General features: G+C 43.1%; 1 protein-coding gene across 2 annotated transcripts in view; it reads right to left on the bottom strand.

The window, feature by feature from the left end:
- LAMP3 (lysosomal associated membrane protein 3) overlaps positions 1-23594 on the bottom strand; it is a 32580-nt gene extending 8986 nt beyond the window's left edge. The window contains exons 1-6 of one of the 2 annotated variants that reach the window (XM_065942848.1): positions 23453-23594; positions 16189-16931; positions 14880-15008; positions 5190-5247; positions 3624-3794; positions 65-1026 (exon numbers count right to left, since the gene is read on the bottom strand). In XM_065942848.1, coding sequence (XP_065798920.1) covers positions 887-1026; positions 3624-3794; positions 5190-5247; positions 14880-15008; positions 16189-16931; positions 23453-23501 — 1290 coding nt within the window. In that variant the 5' untranslated portion in view covers positions 23502-23594 and the 3' untranslated portion in view covers positions 65-886. Of the gene's footprint in view, positions 1-64; positions 1027-3623; positions 3795-5189; positions 5248-14879; positions 15009-16188; positions 16932-23452 lie in introns of those variants that run through there. The other variant, XM_065942849.1, reaches the window with a different exon arrangement.
- Positions 23595-25536: the final 1942 nt, after the last annotated feature.

Genomic DNA, 25536 nt, shown 5'->3' with positions numbered 1-25536 from the left:
TTCCTGCAAAAATGGGTAGATCTCTCTCTTCTTGCCATCTCTGGTGGTTTAGATGCTTTGCTTACTTCCTCCTCCTACAATGGCCCAAGGTAACTAGTAAATCTACAAGGAGAGACTAAAATCAAAGAAAAACAGAGACAAAGCAGAAAGAAGATGTTATGCAGGTAGACAACACATGAAGGTGAAGGAATTGGAGAACTAACCTTTATTAAGACCCTTGTTTGCCAAGATCCTTGGTATATCCTTTACATTAAAAAAATGAAATGTTGGGATGTTTCTAGTTTTTTTTTTTTTTTTTTTTTACTAATAATACATTTTAACAGTGTAGAATATGTCCTTTTAAAAGTGATGGTCTATTTAAGACCATTGGTAATTTAAGTAAATCAGGAGATGTGCAAAATTCAGGAGTTTATTTTTATTTTTTATTTTTTTTAATTCAGGAGTTTAAAATCACTTTAGAATTTACTTAGAACTGGATTGGTTTTTTAAAAGTAAAACAAAACAAAAGCCTAGCATTTGAGACTCTTTGAAGCCTATAAGAAAAATCAGCACAGTTTGAAAATGTCTTTCCCACAATTTTTCCTTTGGTGTTTTGCTTTCTCCATCTCACAGGACCCTGCTCACATCCATGCCTCTTGTCCCTAATTCTCCCAGCCAGGTCCGTATTATCAGGTGTGGATGGAACTCAAGCCCATGTGGCCCGGGAAGAAGTGGGGTGGGGGTTACCCGTAGCTAGCTTTGACAGCCTTTGTTGGAAAGCTGGTTTCCCAGTTGGATTGGGAGGGTGGGGCTGGCAACTAGAAAATGTGATCCCATCACTTCAGGCTAAACATGCATCCAGCATTTCCAAGGCCTTAACCTTGCACATTTTGAAGAAGGTAGGGCTTTACATGCGTTCATATCCTCTACTGGACCTCTTTCTGGTCACCAGGCATGCTGTTAGCAAAACGGCAAGCAGTACTGCGATACTCAAGCCCACGGCCACAGGGATTTCTCTCCTGTTTCTGTCACTGAAGCATGCATCCGCTGCAATTGAAGTCAGAGTAACAGATGTTACAGGCTGGCCGCGACGCTGGGAAGTGATACTGCCCCCACCTGCCTCGGCTTCACAGAGAAGAGAGAGAGATGGAGGGACTGGGCCTGTCCCTGCTGCTTTAGAGGCACAGACAGGTGAAGATGAGAAGTGGAGGGGTCACCGCAACCCTCTGGAACTTGCAGGCCTCTGACCACCTAAGAGGTATATTATATCACAGATCCCTGGGCCTCACACCCAAGTAATTTTGATTCAGTGGGTCAGTCTTGGGGCCCAGGTGATTCTGACATGACTGGGAGGCAGATTCAACTTTGAGAAATATTGGTTAGGGCTAGAGGTCAGGATCAGAACTGTGTCTTGACTCGAGCCAGGGTAAGCCCAGGAGCCTTGTTTCCCAACATCAAAATCTGCACCAAATCATGTGGCCAGAGTATTCTACTTAAACTCTGTGCTTCTTTTTTTTTTTTTTTTTTGAGTTTGTTTGTTTGTTTGTTTTATTAAATTTTATTTTATTAGTTGGAGGCCAATTACTTCACAACATTTCAGTGGGGACTCTGTGCTTCTTAAAAGGGGCTGCCAGACGGCCCAGGCTCCTGACACCAGAGAGAGCTCTTGCAGGCTCCCAGAGTTTAGAGAAGGGTTTGAGAAGTGGGGGCAGCAGCCTACTGTTTGAGATGACCATCCTCTTTGACAAGGCTGAGCGTTTACAGTTGCGGGATTCCTCTCCAGTTCTGTGAGCCCCTGGTGAAGGGCCAGCCGTCGGTCGGGGCTTCTCTGACCTCCTGCCCACAATGCAGTGTCACACTGCCCTCTGCGCTCCCACAGCTCTTTGTACTTATGTCTTTTATAACGCCATACTGTACGGTAACTTTTATTTTTTAACTGATTCCTTTCTCCATCTTCTCTTACTCTTTGGTAGAAAATATTATTTACAGGATGACATACAATTTCACACTTGAGCATCTTTAGTGAAATCTGAGGCACAAGGCCTGGGAATAAGGAGCTGAGCTGAAGTAGGGATGGTGGAACCAGAGAAATATTCTGGCTGTAGAACTGACAGGGTTTTGTGGCAATTTATATAAGAGGGCAAGGGAGGGAGAGGAAAAAATGATAGCTTTTACATCTCCTCGTGAGCACTGCTAATAGCAGGCCTGGTGTGCTGCTGAAAGGTTTTCATTTCTCACCTCTGCCACTAAGCGGTTTCCCAGACCTGCTCACTTCCTTCTATACACAGGTTCTGAGGGGAAGGAAGAGCAAATGTGTGCACTATTTTTAGGACCACATGATTAAATACAGAGGTGTTTCAAGATTTCATAATGAATTTTTTAAAGAACTTTTCAAACTGGGTATTTTGAGGCAAGATGACAATGTAGGGGCAATCCTACTAGCAAATTTTAATATTTAATCTTAGATTTTAATCTGGACTGTGGTAAAGGTCTAGAATGAAGATAGAAATTGTAGGACTCAGATGAAACCTACAGAAATCAGGGGATCCACAGAAAATAACACTTTACTACTTCCTTTGCTAAATGCTTTCACCAAGTGTTAATATATCAGGAGTTTTCTGCCCTCACATCTTCAACTTTACAGAGAAATCAGACTCAAATTACAGAAATTTAATTTACAGCTAAATATCTAGCCAAATCAATTTTTGATAGTTGAGAGGTGCTCATATGTCATTGACATATTATGAGAGAGATGTTTTAGAAGCTAAAGTTCAATTCCTGCCCATATATAGAAATCCTTGTAACACTGTTTTCCCAGTGGGGAAAAAAGGACTTTTCTGGAAAGTTTCCCTGGGCTGTCCCTGGTCTTCTTGCTATGACCTGCCTTCCTCTGTCGTGGTAAAAACCCAAAACAGAAGTTGCATGAAAACTAAGACTAACTTTGAGGAAGCACTAGTTCGGTGGCACAGCTTGGATTCGAGAAGAGGAGATCCAGCTGAGTGTATTTCTGTCTAGAATTATCACATCTTTTTCTTTTCCCTCTGTAAGTGGGAAAGAATCTATTCTGACATCTTGAATTTTAGCCATCACTCAAATTCAGGATGTTTAAAGTGTTCTCCAAAGACACTTGAGTTTCCCAGTACTCAGCAGCTTGTTTGGGGAGGTTGCCAATGGCATTTTCTGACTTTTTGATTGATTATGTGCATGTGTATATAAATGAGTCAGAATGTGTATTTCATCAGACAAGGAGAATGTAACCTACAACAGGAGGGCAGTGGACATGAGTGGGTTAAGACATGTAGGAATCCCTTTTCTCCCCACCAGGAAAAGTGTTACAAGGATTTCTACCTATGGGCAAGAATTGAATTTTAGTTTCTAAAACATCTCTCTCATAACAACTGAATGACATTAGCAGTACCTCTCAACAATCAAAAATAGATTTAGCTGGATTTTGAGGTTAGTATTGACTCCCATAATGGTGGGAGGGCTGGCCCGAGAAACTTGACCCTGAGAGCTTGGTGGTGGAATCATACTGTTCTAGGATGTTCACGTGATTCTTGTTCCTTTGAAAGTTTCAAACAAAAATAACTTAAAACTACCCATGGTACACTTTCTCAGAAGTGTATGTTTGTGACATAACTCACCATTTCCAAAGTGGTCATCTTCAAAATCAAAAGCTTGAAGTTGGACGTTCATTGTTTTCAGCTGAAGGTGGGTTGAGAGCTGGAGGCTCTGTTCACTCACACACTTGAAGGAATGTCCGACCACAGTCTCAAACATCATCATCGCACGTTTCATTCCTTGGTAAACTTTCTCTGAGAACACAACGGTGAAATAGAGACATGCAAGAATCCCGGCAAATAGCTGTTGAGCCCCAGCTGTTGCTTGGCGGCCCATGAAGCGTTAAATGGCCTTTCTTACATGTGGTTTTCTGGAGTTCTGCCACCTTCATGTCATGAAACCTCACCCAGGTGCTCTCTGGGGACTTTTTCCTGGTGTCTGTTTGCAGTATTTGAGCATCATCTCACTTACACTGGAATATGATAACGCTGAAACCAAAACTTTTGAGAATCTTTTCTTCAGTTATTTTAAATCATTGGGGGCAGAGCTGATGCAGACAATTGTCAATGCTTGGGCACACACACACAAAAAAAATGCCCACAAAAATTTCAGAAATAAAAGAAGTAAGATTGTTCTCTGAGTCAAAATCACATGAACTCTTTACTAATAATTAATGAGAGCGGAGACATGCAAAGTTACTGAGTTGAATATTTGCATATCATCACACTGAATGCATTAATAGAACAAAAGGAAGGACTAGGCCCATCATTGGGAGGGGTTGTTGCATCATTCAGGGACGCATGAAAAGGGAGAGGCTCCTCTCCAGCCATCTGAGTGCTGATGGAGAGAGGGACCTACTCAAAGACTGGTGCTGTCTCATGCAGGTTACACCCTTTTCAAGGAGGTGAATGCTTAAGGCACATGGGGTTAAACATTTAAATCATATAATAACTCCACATGTTCTAATTCCACCTCCATCAGGTACCTTTCTGAATATACTTGGTTTCCCAAATGGGAGAAAGTTCATTGACCAAGAGGACCTAACTCTCTGGTCCCCTTGCAGTTACAATAAGAAACAATAGCATGATAAAAGAACAGATTAGCATTCTGATTTTATACATCAGTTTATAACCTTGGTTTAACACCAGGTTCCTTGAAGAGACAGCTGCTAAGGGTGTGCTAAGGACTTCTGGGACTGAGGACCAGACTATGAACCTCAATGAATTCACCCACAGGCTGTTAGTGAAGCAGCCTGGAAGTTCCCTCCTGTCTTGCCACTGCAGGTGCATTCACCTGTGTCTGAGATCACATCACCCAGTGAGGGTCAGTCAACTCACTGGGTCTGGCACTGTGCAAGTACCTGATGTGCATTTTCCTGTTCAATTCCCATACTAATTCTCCAAGATAGGTACTACTGTCACCGTTTACAAATGAGGAAATAGAGGTGAAAACATTTGACCAAAACCACAGAGCTAATAAATGGTGTTTGGACTCAAGCTGTCCAATTCTAGAGCTTGTTATTTTAACTACTGTGTTATTGTATCTCTGCCTATTTCTCAAATGCAGCATCACAGATTAGTGAGATGAAAAATGAACTAACCAAAAACATAGCATCATCGCTGGTGGAACAGGCCTCTCCAACTACTTACCTGGATTTGAGACAGTCAAATAGGCTTCCACCTCACTGATATAGTATGAGTTTTCATCCTGTAAAACAGTAACGTGTCAATCTTTGGGTAGTCTCTGTTTTTATGTTTAATCCTAGTTTACAGACTGATTAGGCAGGATTCCAGGTATTAAATCATTGATGTGAGAGTTTGGGGGTATGTTGTAATGGAACCATAATTGTGCTTGAAAACTTCCAAAAAAGTAAACACATCACACAGTAAATAAATAATAAGTAATGGCTTGCCCCGGCTGAAAATTTCTCTACATCATGCTTGTTGCTAGAGCCTGAAATTCAAATTCCACTGGTAAAATCTGAGTCCCTTCAGCTGGGCCAGGTTTTTCCCAGATAAAATGCAAATATATCCAGAAGGTGAGTGGGGTGTGGAGTGAGGAACAAACATTAAGCTGTTATCAGTAGTTAGTATCTTGGGGTAGGGATTTAGACCGAGACCACTCATCCTCAAGGCTACTGTGGGTGGATTTGATGGGGTCCATAAATCCCCTGGCAAAAATAGTGTATGCAAAATAGTGTATGTGTGTGGATTTTCCTGGATAGGTTATCAGTTACTTTAAACAGATTAATGGGTTCATGTCTCCAAGTGGTTAGATGGAACCATGAAGGATTCTGGAAAGAAATGGCTAACCTTGAGATTACTGACTGCTCCCTAGAAGAGGACCTCAGGCTGTTGTGTTCAGAATTAGAAAGCATTTTATCCAGAGATTGTCTTTTTAGAAAAACAAAACAAGCCAAAAAAACCCCTACAGAACAGCCCTATAACTTCCTGAAAGATTCAGAGTATGAAACGTTAAAAGGAATTGAATTGAGATATGAAAAGGTTCATTGGAAAAGGAGTTTTTATTTTTTAAAGTAGGCTATTTATGCTGTTACCACTTTTAAACATTCATTAGAAAACCATCCACAAGAGTTGCCAAAAATGATAAAGCAACCAAAATGAGAATCTGAAACAGAATTACTTTTAGTAGTCATCAAAGGAACTTGACAATAATAATCTTGACCACAACTAGTTCATTTGCATATTATTTGTGGATGAAAATGATGATTCCATACACACCAAGGGTTCCAGAGTATAAATTGTTCCAGTAAGGTCACTGCTATTAATGCACTGAACTCAGGTTCACTGAAGCACCTCCACACACTGGCTTCTCACCTCGTGCCCAGTACTTCCACCTCGTGTGGAAATCACCTCTGCCTTACACCTTATTTAACCCTCACAACAACTAGGAGAAGAGATGAAGGCTCAGTGACTTGCCCAAGGTCACAACTCTAAAAATAGGTGGCAGGGAAGATATGACCCCAAGCTGCCTGACTAGCCTTTAACTTCTCTTATATCCACCCCAGACCACGCAGTGCTCTAGGTCCTGGGAGAAGAATAAGACCTAGATGATTCATTCAAGATGCTCAGTCTTGGGTCTCAAAGGCAAGTTGGACCATGTGCTTGGATCATCCATTTGTTTTAGAGAAAAACAACTGTGATTCAGGCCCTTCTTGAGTTTCTTTCAGATATAGTTTATTCAGGTTATTATTTTTTTTTTCTCCCACACCATGTGGCTTGTGGGATCTTAGTTCCCTGACCAGAGATTGAATCCAGGCCTTCAGCAGTGAAAGAGAAGAGTCCTAACCACTGGATCACTAGGAAAGCCCCAGATTATTCTTTTATTTGGGGTCTCTTTTAGCCAGAGAGACTAGTACTACAACAGGGCCATGGTCACTGTTACAAGATCCCTGCCCCAACCTAAGGACAGAAAGAATTCATTGAAGGGTTTTAAGCAGGGCAGTGATATTTTTGGAAATTGGGCTGTAGCAAGAAACTGATCTAAGGAGCAGCAGAACAGTGGTGGTGTCAGTCTGAGCTCCCTGGGAGACCTCCTGGAGTCTCTCCTGTGACAGCTCTAGATCTATCCTTGTTGTAAAGAAAGGGGGCTTTGCATTTCTTTAAAGGCTTTACAGTTTCCTAAGTGCATTTTTTGCTTTCTTGGATCCTTATAACAACCCCTCAAGGCAGCATAAGTGTTCTTATCCCATTTTACAACTGAGAACAAAGAGGCTCAGAGAAGGCAGGAATCTACCTCTGATTCACACTGTAGGTGAGACAAAGGAAGATCTTGTCTATGGGATCTTGCTCAACATTTTCCCTTATAGGATATGGGGTTACAGAGAAAAAAAATTGTTGTGTAAGAATTTCCTTTCACATTCCCTGTAATGTAGTTGCCTGTACATAATCATCTATAGGAAGCAAGACTGGCTATATAATTTGTGCGTGCACACTCAGTTGCTCAGTGTCTGACTCTTTTTGACCCCATGGATTAAAGTCTACCAGGCTCCTCTGCTCATGGGATTTTCCAGGCAATACTGGGGCAGGTTCCCATTTCCTCTTCCAGGGGATCTTCCTGACCCAGAGATCGTACTTGCATCTCCGGTGTCTCCTGCATTGGCAGGCAGATTCTTTACCACTGAGCCATTTGGGAAGCCCGTATAATTTGTGGGCCTAGTTCAAAATAAAAATGCAAGATCAAAAATCATTAAAGGACTTTCCTGGTGGTCCAGTGGTTAAGAATCCACCTTGCACTGCAGGGGACGTGGGTTCAATCCCTGGTCCAGGATGATCCCACATACTGCAGGGCAACTAAGCCCATGCAACACAACTACTAAGCCCACACGCTGGAGCCTTTGAGCCACAGCTACTGAGCTCATGAGCTGCAATTACTGAGCCCAGGCATCACAACTACTGAGGCCCGAGCACTCTAAAGCCTGTGCTCCACAACAAGCAAGGTCACCGCAATGAGAAGCCCGAGCACCACAACTAGAGGGTAGCCCCTGCTTGCCAAAACTAGAGAAAGTCCTGGCACAGCAATGAAAACCCAGCACAGCTAGTAAATGAATAAATAAAATTTAAAAAATCATTAAGAATTCCAAGAAGGGAGGTAAAGCATTAAAGCAAGCATGGGCCCTCCCCACTGCATGCCCTGATGGGAAAGGTTGTTCCTGCTCCAGAAGAACTGGGGCTTTATGGGGCTAGCGCCCATGGTGAGGCCCTCCAGAGCAGATGGCAGTGCCCACACTCACTGCAAGTTCACCCATGATGTAACAGGACAGAGCCCCAAGCCTATATCCTTCTGTTTTGACTGAGTCAAAATTAGACAAATGTTGACAAAACTGCTGTCTATCTTCACCGTGAAGGAACAGCATGTGTTCGGCAAATTTATATAAACAAAAGATCAGAGGAATGTTTCGTTTCCTTGAGATTTCAAGTTTTATATAATGTATGCTGCCGATATTGAATAAGTCTTATTTAGATCATGGTACCCACTTTTTCTGTGGAGTGGTGTTAAAGAAAATAGAATTGTCTTTCATTTAAACTGGAGCAAAGCATTTCTTTTGAAAATTCAGCATTTGGCCTAATTTGAATGGCAACAGGACTGAAGTTTATTCTATAAGAGGGGTTGAAAAGTTGTCTTTTTTCTGCTGTAAAGAGCCATATGGTAAATATTTTAGGCTTTGTGGTTCTCTGTAGCAGCCACTCAACTCTACCATTCTAGCACAAAAGCAGCTGTAGATGACATATACTCAAATAAGTGTGGCCATATTCCAAAAATAAACTTCATTTATGGACACTGAAAATTTGAGTCTTATATGATTTCCATGTGTCATAGAATTTTCATTTTTCCCCCCAACCATAAAAAATGTAAAAGCCATTCTTAGCTTATGGACTGTACATTTTTTCAGTTGTGGGCTGGATTTGGTTGGAGGGAGGGGCATAGTTTGTTGACTCCTGAGTTACACCATCAGTAAAATACAAGATTGCTGAATACATTAGTTGGTTATGAAATGTTTAAGCGATGAATCTCATATTTGGGAGAATAAAGTGTTGCTAAGAATTTTTAAATATTATTTTTAAAATATGTCTTTGTTCTCATGTAACCTAGTTTGAGTTGTTGAAACTTTGTGAACATTCCAAATATTTAATTTTTTACTTACTCAGTAGAAGAATGGGGACAATAGTAATGGGCAATAGTAATCCTCACATCTTAGGTTGATGTGAAGATTAAATGAAGGAATCATGTAAAAAACTGATCACAAAGTCTCCATTCAAATTTTAACTAGCATTGTTAACAAAAAAGATTTTCCCTTCCCAGTAAACCTCTCTTGCTGAGGTCAAAGGATAATTTTTATCTATATTCTAGAGCTCGGATCCACCACCAACAGAAAGAGAGAACAAGCCAGTGAGCTAAGCTTAGTTAGCCCTATGGATTAAAGAACCTGGCTGAAACTTCAGCTCTCAGTGATGGGAACGGGGTGGATACAGAGAAGAGCAGTGGGGGTGCAGGGTAGGTTGAGAGCTTCAAGCAGGTGCTAACCCAAAGCCCAAGGGAAATTACATGCCACACATTATTCAATTTATAACGTCTGCTTTCTCCTTTGTCACCCATCAGGTTAGTCTCTGCCAGATGGTTTCTCATTTGGGGTTGAGGCTGAAGAATGACAAATATCTACCATGACAGATTCTTGAAAACAAAGTAAATAGCCTGTGTGTACCTATCAGCATTGATCAAAGGGGGTCAAGGACTCCAAACATCCAAATATGGTACTTTAGCACTTACAGCATGTCCATTTGAATGAACCATTTTAAAGAACCATCTCACTACTCAACCAATGGCTGCTGACAGTGTGGCTTCTCACTGTCAGTGTCTCTGCAATATCTCATCAAAAAGAGAACTCTGCAATATCTCATCAGAAAGATTTTAGCTCAAGGATCTTAAACATCCTCCTTAGCAAAGGACAGGGTCCAGAGAAAGCCAGTCTGTCAAGCCTGCCCAGGAAGGCAGCATGCCAATGTCTGTGATGCCCAGGGTCCTCTCTTCAACTTCTGCAAATTGTATCATGGGAGTTTCACAGTCACAGATGTTCAGGATATGGACATCAATTAGGCCCCTTTTGCTCAAGGTATGGCTACTATGGGGACAGATGGGGGGATAGTTAGGGAGTTTGGGATTGACATGTACTCACTACTATATTTAAAACAGATAACCAACAAGGATCTACAGTGTAGCAGAGGGAATTCTGCTCATTATGTAATAACTTAAATGGGAAAAGAATTTGAAAAAGAATAGATATATGTATGTGTACTAAGTTTTTGCTGTACACTTGAAACTAACACAACATTGTTCATCAACTGTACTCCAATATAAAATAAAAAGTTAAAAGGAAAAAAGAAAGAAAGAAATCTCTACTCTGAATGTCACAAAAACTAAAGAAGCTGTTTACACAGAGGTGCTAATTTACTTTTTGACCCCTTGGCTCAAAGTTCTCTGTGAAGTTTAGATTTACTCCATATTGACTCCTTCTTTCATCAAACATTTGGTAAAGATATACTGTGTATAAGGACCTCCTTGGTGGCTCAGAGGGTAAAGAATCTGCTCGCAACGCAGGAGACACAGGTTTGATCCCTGGGTCAGGAAGATCCCCAGGAGGAGGAAATGGCAATCCACTCCAGTATTCTAGCCTGAAAAATCCCATGGACAGAGGAGCCTGGTGGGCTACAGTCCAAAGGGTTGCAAAGAGTTGGACAGGACTGAGTGACTAAGAATAAGCACACACCATATGTAAAGTCAGGGATGAGCACTAAAGAGTGTGAATAAGTAAAAATCTTGCCTTCAAGATGGCAAAATGTGTGGCAAGTGCATTAGTGGAGGTCAGGGGATATATGGAGGGTCCAGAAACTAAGAGAAGGAAGTGTCCCAGTTTACCTGGGATGGAGGTGGCAATTGAGGTGGGGAGACTTCCTAGGGTGAAGATGAATTGATATTTCATCTCAAAAGATGAATTAGGGATGGGAGGGGCATTCCAGGCATAGGGAACCCCACAAGGGAAAGCATGACAGGAACGGTGGGCCACCTACTTGGGAATCTCTGAACAGTGCCCTCTGAGGGTGTTAGCATATAAATGCTGATAACAGTTCTCAGGAAGCTGTAAGCTAAGACAGTTCCTAGTGCCCCAAAAGGCTTTGGGGAAACACCAGGTGGTTGGGCACTCTGCTTTGTCCACACCTCAATGGCTAACACTGTGTCACCCTGGGGCTCCTCCCTCTGGGTGCCTGGTTTCTTCCAGGTCCCAGAGTCAGGGCTAAAGGCTCACATTGCCCTTCCAACCAGGTGGATGAGAAAGGGATAGTACCGAGAACAGAAACATAAACTCTACACAGAGTTACTGAAAGATGTGTTGTTTTTAAAACAAACAATCCTGAGCAGGAAGGAAATTGTGGGTAGTAGAGGGTGAGAGGAAAAACATTTATCTTGCAGCTGAAGAGTTTGAACAACTCTCAGCATGTCACCTTAATCAAATGAGACATTGACATGGAACGGTTTTCAGTTCTTTAAAAATGAAACAGAGAGAAATGAGAAAGGAAAACCACCTGTCCTGACCCTACATGGGCCAGATGCCCTGCTCAGCTCTTTCACATACACCAGCCCAATTCATCCTCATAGCAGCCCCATCTTGAGAAAACAGGCTCAGAGAGACAGCTGTTGACTTGTCCATGGTCACACAGAAATGATACAGAAAGTAAAGTCTTGACTGAACAGCATCAGCAACTTCCCTCATAGGAGGGACATTTTTCTTTATGTTTCTGTAGCTGGCAATGTTCAATTTTAAGTTATGAGTTGTTGTATACGATTTGAAACCTCAAACTATTACCTATATTTCATTTATTTCTCCCATTATATCTAGCTCAGTGTTGGGGACAAAGTAGGTGCTCAGTAAATTCTTATTATTAATAAACTGGCTGAAAAATCAGTCTTGCTAATCAGCATCTATTTATCATTCTACAACTTGGTTCTCCTTTATAACATCTATTTATGGATGTGAGAGTTGAACCGTAAAGAAGGCTGAGCACCAAAGCACTGATGCTTGTAAATGTGGTGTTGGAGGAGACTCTTAAGAGTCCCTTGGATTGTAAGGAGTTCCAACCAGTCCATCCTAAAGGAAATCAACCCTGAATATTTACTGGAAGGACTGATGCTGAAGCTGAAGCTCAAGACTCTGGCCACCTGATGCGAAGAATTGACTCACTGGGAAAGACCCTGATGCTGGGAAAGATTGATGGCAGGAAGAGAAGGGGATGACAGAGGAAAAGATGGTTAGATGGCATCACAGACTCAACAGGCATGAGTGTGAGCAAACTCCAGGATATGCTGAAGGACAGGGAGGGAAGCCTGGCATGCTACAGTCCATGGGGTCGCAAAGAGTTGGACACGACTGAGCAACTGAACAACAAAAATGATATAACTAACACGTATCCCTATTTTTTTAAGGCTCTTTTTTTCTCTGGCACACTGGTTCTCTGGGGTGATTTTGCCCCTTGGGGGATATTTATTGGTGTCTGGAGACATTTTGGATCATCACAGCTGGGGTTGGGTGTCGCTACTGGTGTTTAGTAGGTGTCGGCCAGGGATGTTACTCAACAACCCACAAAGCACAGGGCAGCCCCCACCGCAAAGACTCATCTGTATTAACCCAAGTGTTAACACTGCTGCTGCTGAGGAGCCCTGGCCTAGAGGGTAGCAACAAGTGAAAAGTGACTCAACTGCTTGTTGAGCGCATTTCTCTTGCGGAAGAATCTAGACTTTCCTGCCTAAAGGCATTTCACATAGTTCTCCTGTTAGGGCAGAAGGCACAGTGTCAGGGTCCTGAGGCCAAAACACCGGCCTACAGCTGTGTTTCATTGGGTCAACAGTGTTCGGTTTTTACAAAATGTGTTGCTAACTTTAAAAGTCATGCACTTTTATTAAAAGATCTGGATTTCTGCCTTCTCTTGGACACTGGCAACACTGGATAGAGGTGGTATGTAAAATATTTAACTGGCACAGTAGAGTGGTGGCCATTCAAGACAGCTCACCATCCAGAATGAACGCTCACCATAAAAGACAGTGACAGTCCCCAGGGCTAGATGCCAGCCCTGCCACCAGCCTCCTCAGCTCTGGCTGTCCCCCCTGCGGAGGACCGGAGCTCCTGACCCGTCCTTCCTGTCCCCTCACTACTGAGGCTGCTGCTTGTCCCTTCACATGTACTCTAACATTTTTCTTATACAGATCTAATGGAAAAATGAAGTCTTCACCAAAAGTGGGAAAATAAAAAATAAGGATTGCCTATTTCAAGGCAAAAGGTATTTTTCCTTTCTCACTACTTCAGCTACTTTGCAATGAAGACTAAACATACATCAAGCTCTACGCTTAGCCCCTGTAATCTTGGGATATGTGGCCGCCACTTTGGCTGAAACAACTTCTCTTTTAAAATGCAGAAACTGGGACTTCCCTGGTGGTCCAGTGGTAAAGACTTGGCACTCCCAATGCGTGGGGACCTGGTTCCATCCCTGGTGGGGGAACTAGGTCCCACATGCCACAGCTAGAAGTTTGCAGGTTGAAACCAAAGATCCTGCATACCATAACTAAGACCCAGCACAGCCAAATAACTTTTTTTTCAAAATGCAGAAATTCCCCAGAAGGCTAAGAAAGGTGGGAACTTTTACCTTCTTTGGGACTTTTTGCCTTCTCCAGGGGCATAGCTAAGGCTGGTTTACAAACGCCATTTCTAATTCTCCCAAGAGTCCCACTAAGTAGCTATAACTAGTTCCATTTTATTGACAAGGAAACATGCCCCAAACTAGTCCAAGGTCATGCAGCTAGTAAGTTTTATGACTGAAAGTCAATCTTGATTTGTCCGATCCCAAAGTCTGTGCTCATTGCTCTCTAACATCTGCTAAACAAGACCCTCTAACTTCAAGGGTCGGTTAGACAGGTAAGAAAGAGGCCTGCACCAAGTCGCAGCTGCTAGGATCCTCTCGGCCTGTAAGACACTTGGGGGCAATCAGAAAGAGTCTCTCCTTTGAGAGGGGGAATGACCATCACTGTGTCCCCAAGACATTTGCCCATTTCAGTCACTGTAACCATAGCTACTAGCTAGTGCACACCCACTTTCTTTGTGTTGGATCAAGCTCTTTTCAGGAGTGATCTTTAATTCCTTTTTCCCATTTTCAAATGATAAAAAAATGAAACAAAAAACTCAAACAGATTAGGTTGCCTGCCTGATGTCAAAAGCAGAACAGTAACAGAGTCAAACTGGTAGGCAAGACTCTGACCTCATGGCCATGCTCTTCCACTATACTCTGTTGTCTATTCCCTTCCAGGATACGGCCTAGAAAACCCAACTCCTGGTTAGTCCCTGAATTTTGCCTTCTATGACATTTGACTTTGGTGTTAGATTAATACTGCTTTTTGTGCCCACTGGAAATTTCTGTGGGTCTGTTCGTTTGTACAACTTCCTCCTTTGGGTGGTTTGCATAGAGCACTGTGGTCAGGTTCCCTGAGGCCAAGTTCCCCCCGAGGCCAAGTGCCCGCCAAGAGGCATCAAAGCCCTTCGTGGGCTGCACAGACGAGGCTGAAGGGGGAAGAGAGCAAACAGAAGATGTCGACACTAGCCTCCTCTCCATCTCCATGACCCTCATTCTTATCAGAGAACAACATCTCCAAAGGCTTTGATGCCTATTTCCTCTGGAATTTAAAGTGAAGTGTGGGATTGCACCACTGGCCCTGGTGGGGCTGGGGATGGGCAGGGAAAGCAATGCTAGAGCCTGTTCGTGTAAGGAGCTCAGCCTCACCTTGGTAAATGTGAGATTCACAAAGCCGCCTTGGAAATTCAAAAGGAGGTTGGATTTTCGGGAGCCACAGTTTCCAGAGGCTTGAGTTGCATTGGGGTCGATGTTGAAGTATTTCTGAGGTGAAAAGACCTAAACCAAATAAAATAGATGGCCTCAATGAAGAGAACACTTTAGTTGGGAGACCAGAAACACAGGCTAGAAAGGAGTCTGAGACTCGAGACTAGTGGGTGTTCACTGGGGAATTTCAAAGTCTGTGGAAGACACCTCTCATTTACAATCTGTTAAGATTTTTTCCCCCCAATTATTTTTATTAGCTGGAGGCTAATTACTTTACAATATTGTAGTGGTTTTTGCCATACATTGACATGAATCAGCCATGGATTTACATGTGTTCCCCATCCTGAACCCCCCTCCCAACTCCCTCCACATCCCATCCCTCTGGGTCATCCCAGTTCACCAGCCCCAAGCCCTTGTCTCATGCATCCAACCTGGACTGGTGATCTGTTTCACACTTGATAATATACATGTTTCGATACTGTTCTCTCAGATCATCCCACCTTCCCCTTCTCCCACAGAGTCCAAAAGTCTGTTCTATGTTAAGATTTTTTTTAAATGAAAGAGTGCTCTCACAGTGAGGTGTTCCTTGAGAGATAATTCGTGGCAGCTATATTCTTGATAAACTGTGTGGAATTTAGTTTTTATTCAATCAAACATGCTGGGTACTACAGGAAAGGTTTTGCTGTCTAATGAACTTCTGTTTCAAATAAAAACCTGAATGTGGAGGTTTTACTTGCAATCACAAAAATGAAGCAAAATAGGAAGGCTTTTTATAGTGATTCTTCCAGTAAATCAAATAATCTTAGCCCCCCACCCCCAACACCTCCAACCAATCTTCTCATTAATCTGGATTTTTCATATTAATGTCACAGGTGGTTGGAACAACCATTGAATACAAACCTATCATTTCACAGGAAAGGTGTTGAGGCTTGGAAGTCATCCAGAGGGACAGGGCCTGGCTGTGGTCAATGCTGGACTTACCCCACACTCTACCCATCATGGCTAAAAGTGAGGAATGTGCGTATTTAAAATTTTGGTGTGTGCTTTCCTTTGTTCATATAGTCATTATCAGTGTCTATTTTTATAGGTATTCTAAAACGGGTTCTCTTAATAGAGGACCTTGGAGAAAGAGGAACTCGCAAGTATCTGTTTCATTACAAGATACAGGATGCAGGGGAATGTTCATTTTTAGCAAGGCACTCTCACTCAAACTTTTTGAAGCTGTTGTTATGGTTCTATGGCCCCGACTTACCGACACGGAGTCTTGAACCGTCAGCTGTATCCCCATCTCTGCTTTGATACACAGCTTGCTTCCATTGAGAACTTGATAAATTCCCGTTTTGGGTGACAATGGCTGTGGTGCAAGGGTGGGCCTGGGAGCGATGGTGGCAGGCGAGGCTGTTTGGGTGGTGTTGTGTGCGGCTGTGGTTGGCCCTGGGGTGTGGGTGGGTTGAGTAGGTTTCTGACTGGTTGTGATGTTGTGTGGCAAGGTGGACAAAGTCGCTGGAAGAGTGGTCTGGTTACTGAGTTGGGTGGTTTTCCCTGTTGTGTGGCTGGTAGTCGATGGCCTGTTTCCAGTGGTGTGAGCTGTTGAGTTGACAGTGGCTGGTGGTGAACTGGGACCTACACTGAGGCCAACTTTAGCCTCGGTGACTGGAAAAGTCACGTGTGACTTGTTGGGTGTGGCCAGGGTTGTGACTAGGGTATGGGTTGTTGGACTGGTTGGTAGGGTGCTCTTTGTAGTTACTGGGGAAGTTGTTGCTAGAACTTCTATGGTTGTGTTTGTGGTTAGGGTCTCAGAGTTGGATGTTTTGGCAATTGTCTGAGAGGTGACATGACCATCTGTCGATCTTGCTGCTGCAGTTTTGTGAGGCACGTGGTTAGTTGGTTGGAGAAGAAAAGGTTTTACTGTGGCCTGTTCTGTTGTAGGTAAAGAGTAATCTGTGATTTCTGGAAACACTTTTGCTTTCCTGTGACTGTCATAATACCAAATCGCTGCAAATTAGAAAAAACAATGTTAATATACCAACTAATATCTCACATTTGTTAGTCCTTCCCCACTCCCACTTTAATGTTCCATTAAAATTAACATGCACTTTTTAGTTATGGGGAAAATTTACAAGGATAGAATGGTAAAGTGAAGATCACTCAAAATTCTTCCATGAGGTCACAATTTTAACATTTTGGTTGCACCCATGTTTTCACAGGGTTGTGATCATACAGGGGTTTTTGAAGCAAGGATATTGAAGTGGTTTGCCATTCCCTTCTCCAGTGGATCACATTTTGTCAGAACTTTCCACCGTGACCCTTCCATCTTGGGTGGCTCTGTATGGCATGGCTCATAGCTTCATTGGGTTACACAAGACTGTCATCCATGATCATACTGAGATATTCTTTCCTTTTGTGTGTACAGGGTGTGGTACTAACACCCCAGAGGGCATGCTCAGCTAGATATCTAAGTGTCAATGTTGCTTCATCTTCCATCTTCAGACATGAATCCGGACAGTTCCTGGGCAGAGTGTGTTCCTGGGTAGGATATTGCTGGGATGATCTGACAGAGCTGGGGCAGCTTGAATAACAGGAATAAAGATTTGCACAGACTTGTACAGTTTTCATAGAATCATATAATCCTAGGCTTGAAAGGGACCTTAAAGATTATCTAATACAAACCCTAATCTAATGTGTGAATATTACTGTTGGATATTTTGTCATGTGTTCAGCCAATCTATGCATAATTGCCTCCAATGACAAGAGATTCAGTTCCCTTCCATTTTTTATTTTGCCATCAGTCTTCTAATTGTAGCCCAATTTCTATCATTCCCTTACTTAACCTTTAGAGTGGCCCAGTCTTTTCCAGCTAAGAAATTAAATTAACCCATGAAGGCTCTGATATATCTGGTGTGCGTGTCCTTCACAGTTTGGCTTAAATGTCGGTTCCTTAAAGAGTCTTCCCTGCCCTCCCCACATAGAACAGCTCCCCATTCCCATAATTCTCCATCATAGCGTTATTTTCACTGCCCTCACTGCACTAATCACAACTTGTAATGATATAAGGGGATGGCATTCAAATATTTAACAATAAGCCTGACCAGACTGTGTACCAGCCCTGATGATATGTTTATAGATTGTGCATCTCTCCCACTAGATTAAAGGTAACCTCAAGGTGGGAGCTGTGGGTTTGTTTGTTTTTTCCACCACCAGGGCTTGTACATTGAAGGTATTCAGTGGTTACAGAATGAATGAATAAATAACTGAATGTGTAAGTGGTGGTTATAACACTGTAGACCTCCGAGGATTATTTATGTATTTATTTGGCTGTTTCAGGTCTTGGTTGTGGTACCCCATCTTGGTTTCCCAACCAGGGATCAAAAATCACGTCTCCTGCATTGCAAAGTGGACTCTTAACCACTGGATCACCCTCCTCTTACGATTATTAGAAGGCTCAAACAAGGTGGTTTGAGTAAAAGCCTTTCTGAACTATTAAGCAGACCTAGAATGTGTTCTTTGTCATAGGTTCTCTCCCAGGTAACCCTTCAGGGCCAAAGGCCTCTGGCTCTTTTTCAACCAGAAAAGTGCTATCCTTGTCTCCTTCAGGCACAGAGCAAACCTGAAAGTGGACAAGTGCGATGATGTCTCAGTAGAGCTTACAATCAGGTGCGCTGAGAGATGGTGCTGTCTGTTCACTGCTATGGTTTCATGGTTTTTACCTTTGTATTTTTACTCATTGGAGCGGGAGCTGACCAGTGTCAGGCAGTGACTTGGAAAAACACGGGGAAAATGGAAAGAATGTTCTATGCTGGTGTTTATAGAGTCCTGAATTTCATATCTAATCAAAATCATCCACAGACTCCTTTACTCTTTCTCTTTTTCATCCAATATATTTCTAAGTGGGTACTTTCCCCATAATAATGGCAATAAAATTTCAAGTTACTGAACACTTACTACATGGCAGACCTTAGATCAAGGGTTATCTTTCATCAACTCTTCTCAAAAACCCTTTGACAGGTACTAATCTTTCTCTGTTTCTCAGATGAGGAAATTCAGTTTTAGAAAATTCTATTAACTTGACCATAATTGTCCAACTAGTAAATTTTGGAGCTTTAGACCCAAGCCCCTGTCTGAAGCAAAGCCTGCCCTTGGATCTGTGGTTGGGTGGAGGTAGTGTGTATCCCTGGGAAGAACAGTGAGAGAAGAGACAAAATCAGAGGAGAGAAAAAGAGTAGGGTGCCCCTTCAGTGACCCCAGTTCACCAAACTTTCATCATGGTGGTCCTCAGTGAGGCTTTCAAAGGCCCCCATGCTAAAACAGTGATCATTTTCCAGAAGAAAAGGCTAACTGTAAGTCCAGTACTAAAACGTATCAATTATTTCTGCACAGCTGGTTTGTATAAGACATTATTAATGACATTAAATTACTTGAGACTATTACTAAAGAGTCTTTTCTGTTTCCAAAATGTTACTTGGACAACTGAAATGTATAATATTTGAGAGTTATATCAATTGATTTTCTGGGTTGTAGGTTTACTTTGCAAATCTTTGTAAAATCACTCCATGTGGAGCCTTTATGCCCATATTGTAGAACCTGGGGCAAGGTTTCTCCATTTAAGACTGTTATGAAGGTTAACAGTTGTTGAAGATTTATCTTCACAATTCATTTGGGCTAAACCTGAGTTGCTGTTTCCTGGGTCAAGAACCCAATAGGAGTCCCATTAGGATCATAGTATTATAATGGAGAAATAGAATTCATTCCCAGACATGGTGTCTAGGAATATCTGTAGTAAAAAGCAAAGATTGCTCCAGAGAACTCTGGGAGACTGAGAACCACCTGCCTTTTGCTCTCCTGGATGATTAGGTCCTTGATAAAACCCTGCTGTGTTTACCTTATGCTTATGAGCTAAAGTAAATCTTTTCAACTGAGTAGAATTTCCTCAACTGAGTAGCACATTCTTTCAAAGGGGGAACCTTCCTGATAATGCAATTAGAACTCCTCTCTCAGTAGTGAATGAACTCAAATAAAGGGAAAAAACACACTGGCTATTCATGAATGCACAGCACCCCAAACAGGATAAGAACACTCACGGTACCCTGTCAACTGTACTTGGTGTACAGGAAGTCTTTGTGAGGTGCCCGGAAGTGATGGCGTCTCCGTATGATACATGACTTTGTGGTGAACAGATGCCTGGGGCTGGTAGGTGACAGGACCAAAAGTGACAGAGTGTGTTACAGTTAAACAACTCTGGGAAATATTGTTCTTATATTCTCCTTCTCCAATCTAGCCCCTCTCCTCCTCTCCTCATAGGAGTGTGAGGTATAAAAGATGGGCTGATGATTAGACAGAAATTTGACAGAGGTAGCTCTGCTGTACATTGAAATATGTCCAAGAAACTTCATAAGTTTGTTAGGAACTCAAGGAAATAATATTCTGAAAAATACTCTGTTTTACAAAATCTATGTTTATGACCACACATACATGCCCAATCTTTGTCAAAATTGGGTCATAGTTTTTAAATGGGATCTTTGACCCCTAGAGGTTTAGTTAAGTTCACTGAGACCCACAAAGAGGGAAGTAGGCAGAAGCAAGGGCAGGGCATAACTCAGAATCTCTCAGCCCTCCTCCTGCTCAAAAGAACACAACCAGAAATCTGCACATTGATTTGTCAGACTCTCACTCCCAGAACCTGAGCATCTCCTCTCCAGGATTCAAGAGACTCAGAAAATGAATACCCTAGAGTCTTCACCCCTCTAGATGGTGAGCTGCAATGCAGCAAGTGGTGTGAGAAGGTTTGGATTTCCCTACAGGTCACATGAGGATCTGAGAGATAACCCATCAACGAGGCCCTGGGACAGCCAGTGACCACACAAGTACTACTTCTCTAGGTATTTCCCAGACAGTTGGGGCTTCCTAGAGAGCCTTAGTTTGGTTTTCCTGCCACACCCAATTCAGTGGATACACGGGAGACGTCACTGAGCCAAGCTCCTGGCCAGGCACTGGAGGCAGGTCTGTATTTTTAGGGGCTCAAAACCTTGTGAGGCAGATCCAAAAATGGACTACACACCTCAGTGTGACAGGGGTTATTATTGAAGCAGGCCCTCCAAGTGCTATGGGGTGGGGTGGGGAATCTAACAGAAGAAATTCCTCAGGCAGACAAGAGAGCAGATGGCATCCTACAGGCAAGAGGAAGAGTTTGTGCAGACACAGGGGCCTCAGAGCCTGGCATGTCTGCAGAGAAGCAAGGGAGTCAACATGAAGGAAATGTGGGAAGGTTTGGGGAGGAGGGAGAGGTGGAAGGCCAGCAGGGAGTGGGCCTTGTGGGTTTTGGAGGCTACACTTTGCACAGCTGTAAGGAACACAGCTGGAGAGTAAATGGAGCCCCAGGGGCCATATCCAGGGACAGGGAACTGGGTATAACGCCCGAGCACTTTCTTTGGCACCTCCCTGGGCAGCAGAAGCAGTCCCAGCTGCATGAGGCAGGAAGACTGTCTCTGGATATGTAGGGCAGCAGGGTCAGCCCTTGGCTAGAGTCTGCTCACAGTTTCACAGTTTAATCTTAGAGTATTTAGCAAAAGGATGTAAATCCTGTCTCTGTTAACTTTCTGGGGGACTTGAGACTCAAAGAGAACCTTTGAACAGAAGGGGCTCCAGCCCTGTGTTAGAGACGGCTGGCTGACTCCCCCCAAATTCAGTCTCTCCTTTTTCCTTTGTAAATAGAACCATGAGTTGAAGTTGAGTGCTTACTGCTTGGAATTCATCTCCAAGCCTCTTTCCAGATGGGAAAGATAGGAATGTGACTGAGTTCAGAACAAAGCAGTAGAAGAGGTAGGGTCATGTGGACCTTCTGGGAAGGCTGCTCAAACGGAGCTCAGTCACTCATGGGGCCTCTCTGTTGCCTTCCTCTTTCCTCCTTCAATCAGCCTGCAAGTTGTATGGGATGGCTAGAGCTCTGCAGACAACGAGAGTTGTGAGGAGGCCTTGCAGGTGGAGGTCATACATAGGGTGGTGGGTCCATGAGAATGAGTCTCCACACACCTGCTCTGACTTCCTCTTGACTCATTTTCACTTAAGAGGGAAACAAACATTCATCTTGTTTAATTCACTGTTTGGAGCTGGTCTCTTGTGTGCAACTGAATCTAAATTCGATTGATACCAACTTAAATCCCCTTATTTATTCAGCGGAAGAATTTGAGATCAGGGAAGCAAAAGTGACTGGAAAAAGATTACACAGTAAACTTACTTAAAAGCTATGCCTCTCCAAGCAAAATGTCTAATGCTTTTTGCTCATACCCAATTTAGCGAGTATTTCTTGAATATACGCATGTAGGAGTGTAGTGCATAAGTGTAGAACATGGACCCCGATTTGTTAGCTGAGTGCCTGTGTTCACCTCTAAGAATGTGCAGCTCAGAGAGGAAAGGGCAATGTGGGCATTTCCCCTCCACCTGCCTGGGCATTTATCACACACTCATTGCATTCTTGAATCCCCCAGTCACCTGTCAGTCATTGAAATTTTGCCCACACATAGCTCACTGAGGGCTCCTACTACACTGAAAACTTACGGTTTTTATTAGTTTGCTCTGTTAATCATAATAATGACTTTCCATTTTTGCCTCCCAAAGAATGTGAAACTCTAATTCTGAAAGTGCAGCATGAAGGAAAACAGCCTGGATTAGGGCAGCTGGCCTGACTCTTCACCCAACTTTCATGATGAATTGTGTTACACTCCAGGGCAGGTGTGTCCCTCATTTGAGCACGTTAAATGGGGCCGTGTGGACAGAGCTAGTTCCCTTACACATTCAAGTCAGTGGTAGTATAAGGGATTGTGAATCAACAAGCAAGCTTTACAAAGTACATAAGAGGACCCTGTGTTCTAGGGAGAAAACGTTCCTGGTGAAAGCAGGGGATAGGGACATAAAAGGATCATTAAAAGCTTAGCTTCCTAGACAGTCTCTCTGACCTGAAATCCTTGTAATTGAAAAATAAATCTTTGATGCCCTGACTTACATCCTTCTGAGATGGTGCAATTTGTCAGCCACATCTCATTCATCTTCACAACTTAGTGTTACATAATATAAATGTAGCACTTCATTTGAGAAAAGCAGAAAAACAAAGTTTGACATGCTTTCCCCAGAGTGTGTGGCAAAAGCCCCATTTTTAAGTCCTGGCTCAGTTCTTTACCTCTTAAATGGGAGTGATTTCTACAAACTCTCCCTAATCAGGTGCCTAGAATCTATTTGGGAACCACAGGCAGTGTCTCTGTCTTCCTGGGTTGACACCTACTCTGCCTGACTCATGGAAAACAATCCAAACCGTGGAAGCCCGTCCCCTTTGGGAAACAATGAAGTGTGCTCCCCATGTAGAGCAATAAAAAGACAGTCCCAAGTCAAATACCCACAATAACTAAGCCACTACAGCTATTTCCAGTCTGCCCTGTCCCACGTTGGTCACCGGCACTAGAATGAATTTACATTTAATAGGACCAGATACGGTGGGGTCACCACGGAAGGTCATGTGTGTCACTCACCAGCCAGAGACACGAAGAGCACCACCACTGCGGGGATCTGCCAGGACATGACTGGGGGGCACCAGAGCCTCGCCAACAGAGGCTAGGCTCAGCACGGCTGGGTCTTCTGAATGGTGGGAGGCTGATGCCAGGGCAGCCTCCTTCTGCCCTTCACTCAGTTGTGGCAGAGAAACCAAAGTCACTTGTGTTATGAGAAGCAACTGAAAGGCCCTCCCAAGTGATGCACTGAGTGGGCGGGAAACCACAAGTGGCCCTCCGGTGAAAGCAGGCACTTTCGGTTCTGCCTTAAGTGTTTGTAAGGAATGGGGTGGGGGATGGGGCCTGTTCCCCAGCCCGGTTAAGAGCATCTGAGATTATTTTCCACAAGAGGTGGTGGATCTGTGTCAGTACCTGCTTCCTTCTCTCATAAGCTGGGTCTCTGTTTTTCTCTAAGATCTTGAATCTACTTCTGTATAAACCCAGAGACTCTTCCCAGCTAAGAGAAAACCAATCCCTCACTCATGAGGAATGAGTAGGAGTCAAAACTCAGTGGTAGACCACTGTCTGTCTCTGTGTGTATTCACAAGAAGTCGGAGACAGCCCTGCTTGCTGCTCAAGGTAGCCTTATCTGGCACCCTCACCTTGCTGGGAGTGGGGAGAGTATGGTCTAAAGAGTTGGGGCGATCTGGGGTTTGAATCTGACCCTGCCAACTCAGCAGTTGTACAACCTTGGGTAACCTCTCTGAGCCTAGGTTTCTTCTGTTGTATAATAGGGATAATAATGCCTACTCCCAGTTGGTTTTTCTGGAACATGAATAATATTCAATGTCTTGGAAAGGTGACCTTTTCATCTCTTATCTCCTTCCTCTATTAATTAGATGAAGCAATGATGGTCTCTCAGAGCTGTGAATCCCAGTCTGGAGGAATACGCATATAAGCAGTAGATCAGAGGAATGATGGCTTAACTAACCAACTTTACACTAAAAAATTACCTTGCAATACTGTCTCAAGTTTGCTAAGGAGTTTTAAAAGTTTAAAAATTAGTATTTTTAAAATTTAAAGCATAAATCAGCTCTTAACAATATTGTAGATGGTCATTTGGGGCTTCTCTGGTAGCTCAGTGGTAAAGAATCCGCCTATCAACCCTGGAGACTCGAGATTCAGGTTTGATCCCTGGGTTGGGAAGATCCCCTGGAAAGGGAATGGCAACCCACTCTAGTATTCTTCCCTGGGCAATCCTATGGGCAGAGGAGCCTGGTGAGCTACCGTTCGTGGGGTGGCAGAGCCAGACATGACTGAGACTGAACGACTGAACACACACATGGACGGACAACTCCCTTGAGCTCCTGGCAGCGAGTGGCTATAGTCTGATGGCTGTTGGATCACAGGTATTCTCCTTCCAGAGAGCCCTGGAGGGCTAAAATCACTGATGACTCTGAAATCTTTCTTTACTGATACGGCAGGAAATATTCTATTTCTCAAGTCAAAATACTGGCTTATAATTGTGGATTTGTTTATTTTTCTTTGCAGTTCTCTTTTTGCTTTGTGTATTCTGAAGCTCTGTTATTGATGTGTAAACACTTAGGCTTGGTATGTCCTCTTGATAGATTTACCACTTTATTATTTTTAAGTGATTTTTATTTTTGGTCATATTCTTTGTTCCGAGACTCACTTTGTTTTTATATTAACACAGTTATTCTTTCTTTTGATTAGTGTTAGTATGGGATATCTTTTTCCATCCTTTTACTTTTAATCTATTTCTGTCTTTATGTGTGTGTGTGCTAGTCACTCAGTCGTATCCAACTCTTTGCAACCCTATGGACGATAGCCTGCCAGGCTCCTCTGTCCATGGAACTCTCCAGTCAAGAATACTGGAGTGGGTTGCAATTCTGTTCTCTCAGGGATATTCCTGGTGCAGGGATCAAACTCTGGTCTCCTGCATTGCAAGCAATTCTTTACCATTTGAGCCACCAGGGAAGCCCTTGTGTCTTTATACTGTTAGATAAAATGAGGCATACTAAAATTTTTTTAAGTTTATTTGAGCAAACCTCAGTTCAAATTGGGCAGGGTCAAACCAGAAATAGTTGGGAGAGCTCCACTGATAG

Source organism: Muntiacus reevesi, chromosome 8 (genome assembly GCF_963930625.1).
Source record: "Muntiacus reevesi chromosome 8, mMunRee1.1, whole genome shotgun sequence".
In the NCBI taxonomy this organism is placed as follows: Eukaryota; Metazoa; Chordata; class Mammalia; order Artiodactyla; family Cervidae; genus Muntiacus; species Muntiacus reevesi.
The sequence above is the reverse complement of the archived record's forward strand: the minus strand, read 5'-3'. Positions and strand labels throughout refer to the sequence as shown.